Source organism: Egretta garzetta, unplaced genomic scaffold, assembly GCF_000687185.1.
Source record: "Egretta garzetta isolate BGI_Z169 unplaced genomic scaffold, ASM68718v1 scaffold1100, whole genome shotgun sequence".
NCBI classification, from domain to species: domain Eukaryota; kingdom Metazoa; phylum Chordata; class Aves; order Pelecaniformes; family Ardeidae; genus Egretta; species Egretta garzetta.
This window is the reverse complement of record NW_009258340.1, coordinates 45,894-47,416: the sequence shown is the minus strand read 5'-3', so window position 1 is coordinate 47,416 and position 1,523 is coordinate 45,894. Positions and strand designations below refer to the sequence as shown.

Genomic DNA, 1,523 nt, shown 5'->3' with positions numbered 1-1,523 from the left:
GAAGACCGGAAAATATCGGCCCCAAGGGTACCCGCCGCCGCCTGGGTTCCCGGGCCCGTGGTGGGTCAGGGAAAAAAAAAAACCAGCAAACCCGCTTTTCGGTGAAATTCCCTTGGCTTTCTCAGGGGCCGGCGCGTGGGGAAGCCGCCGTTTGCGGGCGTAGTGGGTCCATGTGCAATGTTTAGGGTGGTGCCTGGCCGGCGCGTTACGGCGTTTGCTTTCTGGTTGTATTTCAACTGCTGATGAAATTGCAGCCAGAAGCGGAGGAGTCTTTGGACCTTCCCACGATCGGGACCTTTGACTCATAGAAGGCTCCTTCAAGAAGCTCTGCAGACCGGAGGAGGGGAGGAGAGAGCAGCCGGCTGTCGGAGGGAGCAGACCCCGTCCCGGAGCGCGGGGAATTGGGGGGGCGAGAGGAGGAAGTCGCTTGTATGTGGAGTTTCTGGACAGTAAGTCAGATGGATTTAATTTACGTAGTAGCTGCATGGTCTGTGTTCTGAAACAGTTCCGAAGAAGAGGAGAGGGCAGGAGCGGGTGGAGGCTGTCTTCTGGGAAGGGTTTGTTGCTCCTCGAGGTTTAGATCTTTAATTACGCTCTGCTGGCTGACCGGTGAGTTCCAGAATTTGAGAAGAAAAAACAAAGTCAGCCTGAACCCAAAGTCTTGAATGTTCTTCAAACTTTCACCCTGTTGTTTAGCAAGAACCCCAACGCCGAACTCATTGCTTTATTTTGCTTGTTTGAAAGTGGGGCAGAGGAAGGACAAACCCAACCAACCTGTTGTGTGGAGAATTCATCTGACGCTGGGTTTTGTTTGGGGTTTTTTGGTTTGGTGGTTTGTTTTGGTTTTTTTTTTTTTTTAATTCCCAAGCCCTCCACCTGTTTTCTTTTCTCCTCCGCCAGAAATGCTTTCTCTGAAGAAATACTTCACCGAAGGCCTCATCCAGTTCACCATTCTGCTCAGCTTGATCGGCGTTCGTGTGGACGTGGACACCTACCTGAACTCGCAGCTCCCCCCTCTCCGGGAGATCATTCTTGGCCAGAGCTCCGCTTACACCCAGACCCAGTTTCACAACCTGCGTAACACCTTGGATGGATATGGCATCCACCCAAAAAGCGTAGACCTGGACTATTACTTCACCGCTCGCAGGCTGCTCAACCAGGTGAGGGCCCTGGACAGGTTTCAGGTGCCCACCACCGAAGTCAACGCCTGGTTGGTGCACAGAGACCCCGAAGGCTCCGTGTCCGGTAGCCAGCCCAGCGCCGGCATCGCCCTAGAGAACGGCAGCGGCCTGCAGGATGGGAGCAATCCTGACAACGGGGTGAGGGAGAGTGGAGCGGAGCAGGGCTTTGGGGAAGAACTGGAAGATTTAGGAGCGGTGGCTGCCCCGGTGAACGGAGACCTGACCAAAGAGGTAGGCAGGCCCTTCTTTTGCCTGTGGCGGGGGGGAAAGGGAGCCCTCGGGTGGCTCTTGCCCTCCGGTATCCATCCGGACAAGCGGTGCTCTGCATGTTGTGGGTGTTCA

At 55.2% G+C, this 1,523-nt stretch overlaps 1 protein-coding gene across 1 annotated transcript in view; it reads left to right on the top strand.

The window, feature by feature from the left end:
- Positions 1-145: 145 nt before the first annotated feature.
- The window catches only part of NFE2L1 (nuclear factor, erythroid 2 like 1), an 8,920-nt gene continuing 7,542 nt past the window's right edge, over positions 146-1,523 (top strand). The window contains exons 1-2 of the mRNA XM_009639532.2: positions 146-449; positions 901-1,412. Coding sequence (XP_009637827.1) covers positions 903-1,412 — 510 coding nt within the window. The 5' untranslated portion in view covers positions 146-449; positions 901-902. The remainder of the gene's footprint in view (positions 450-900; positions 1,413-1,523) is intronic.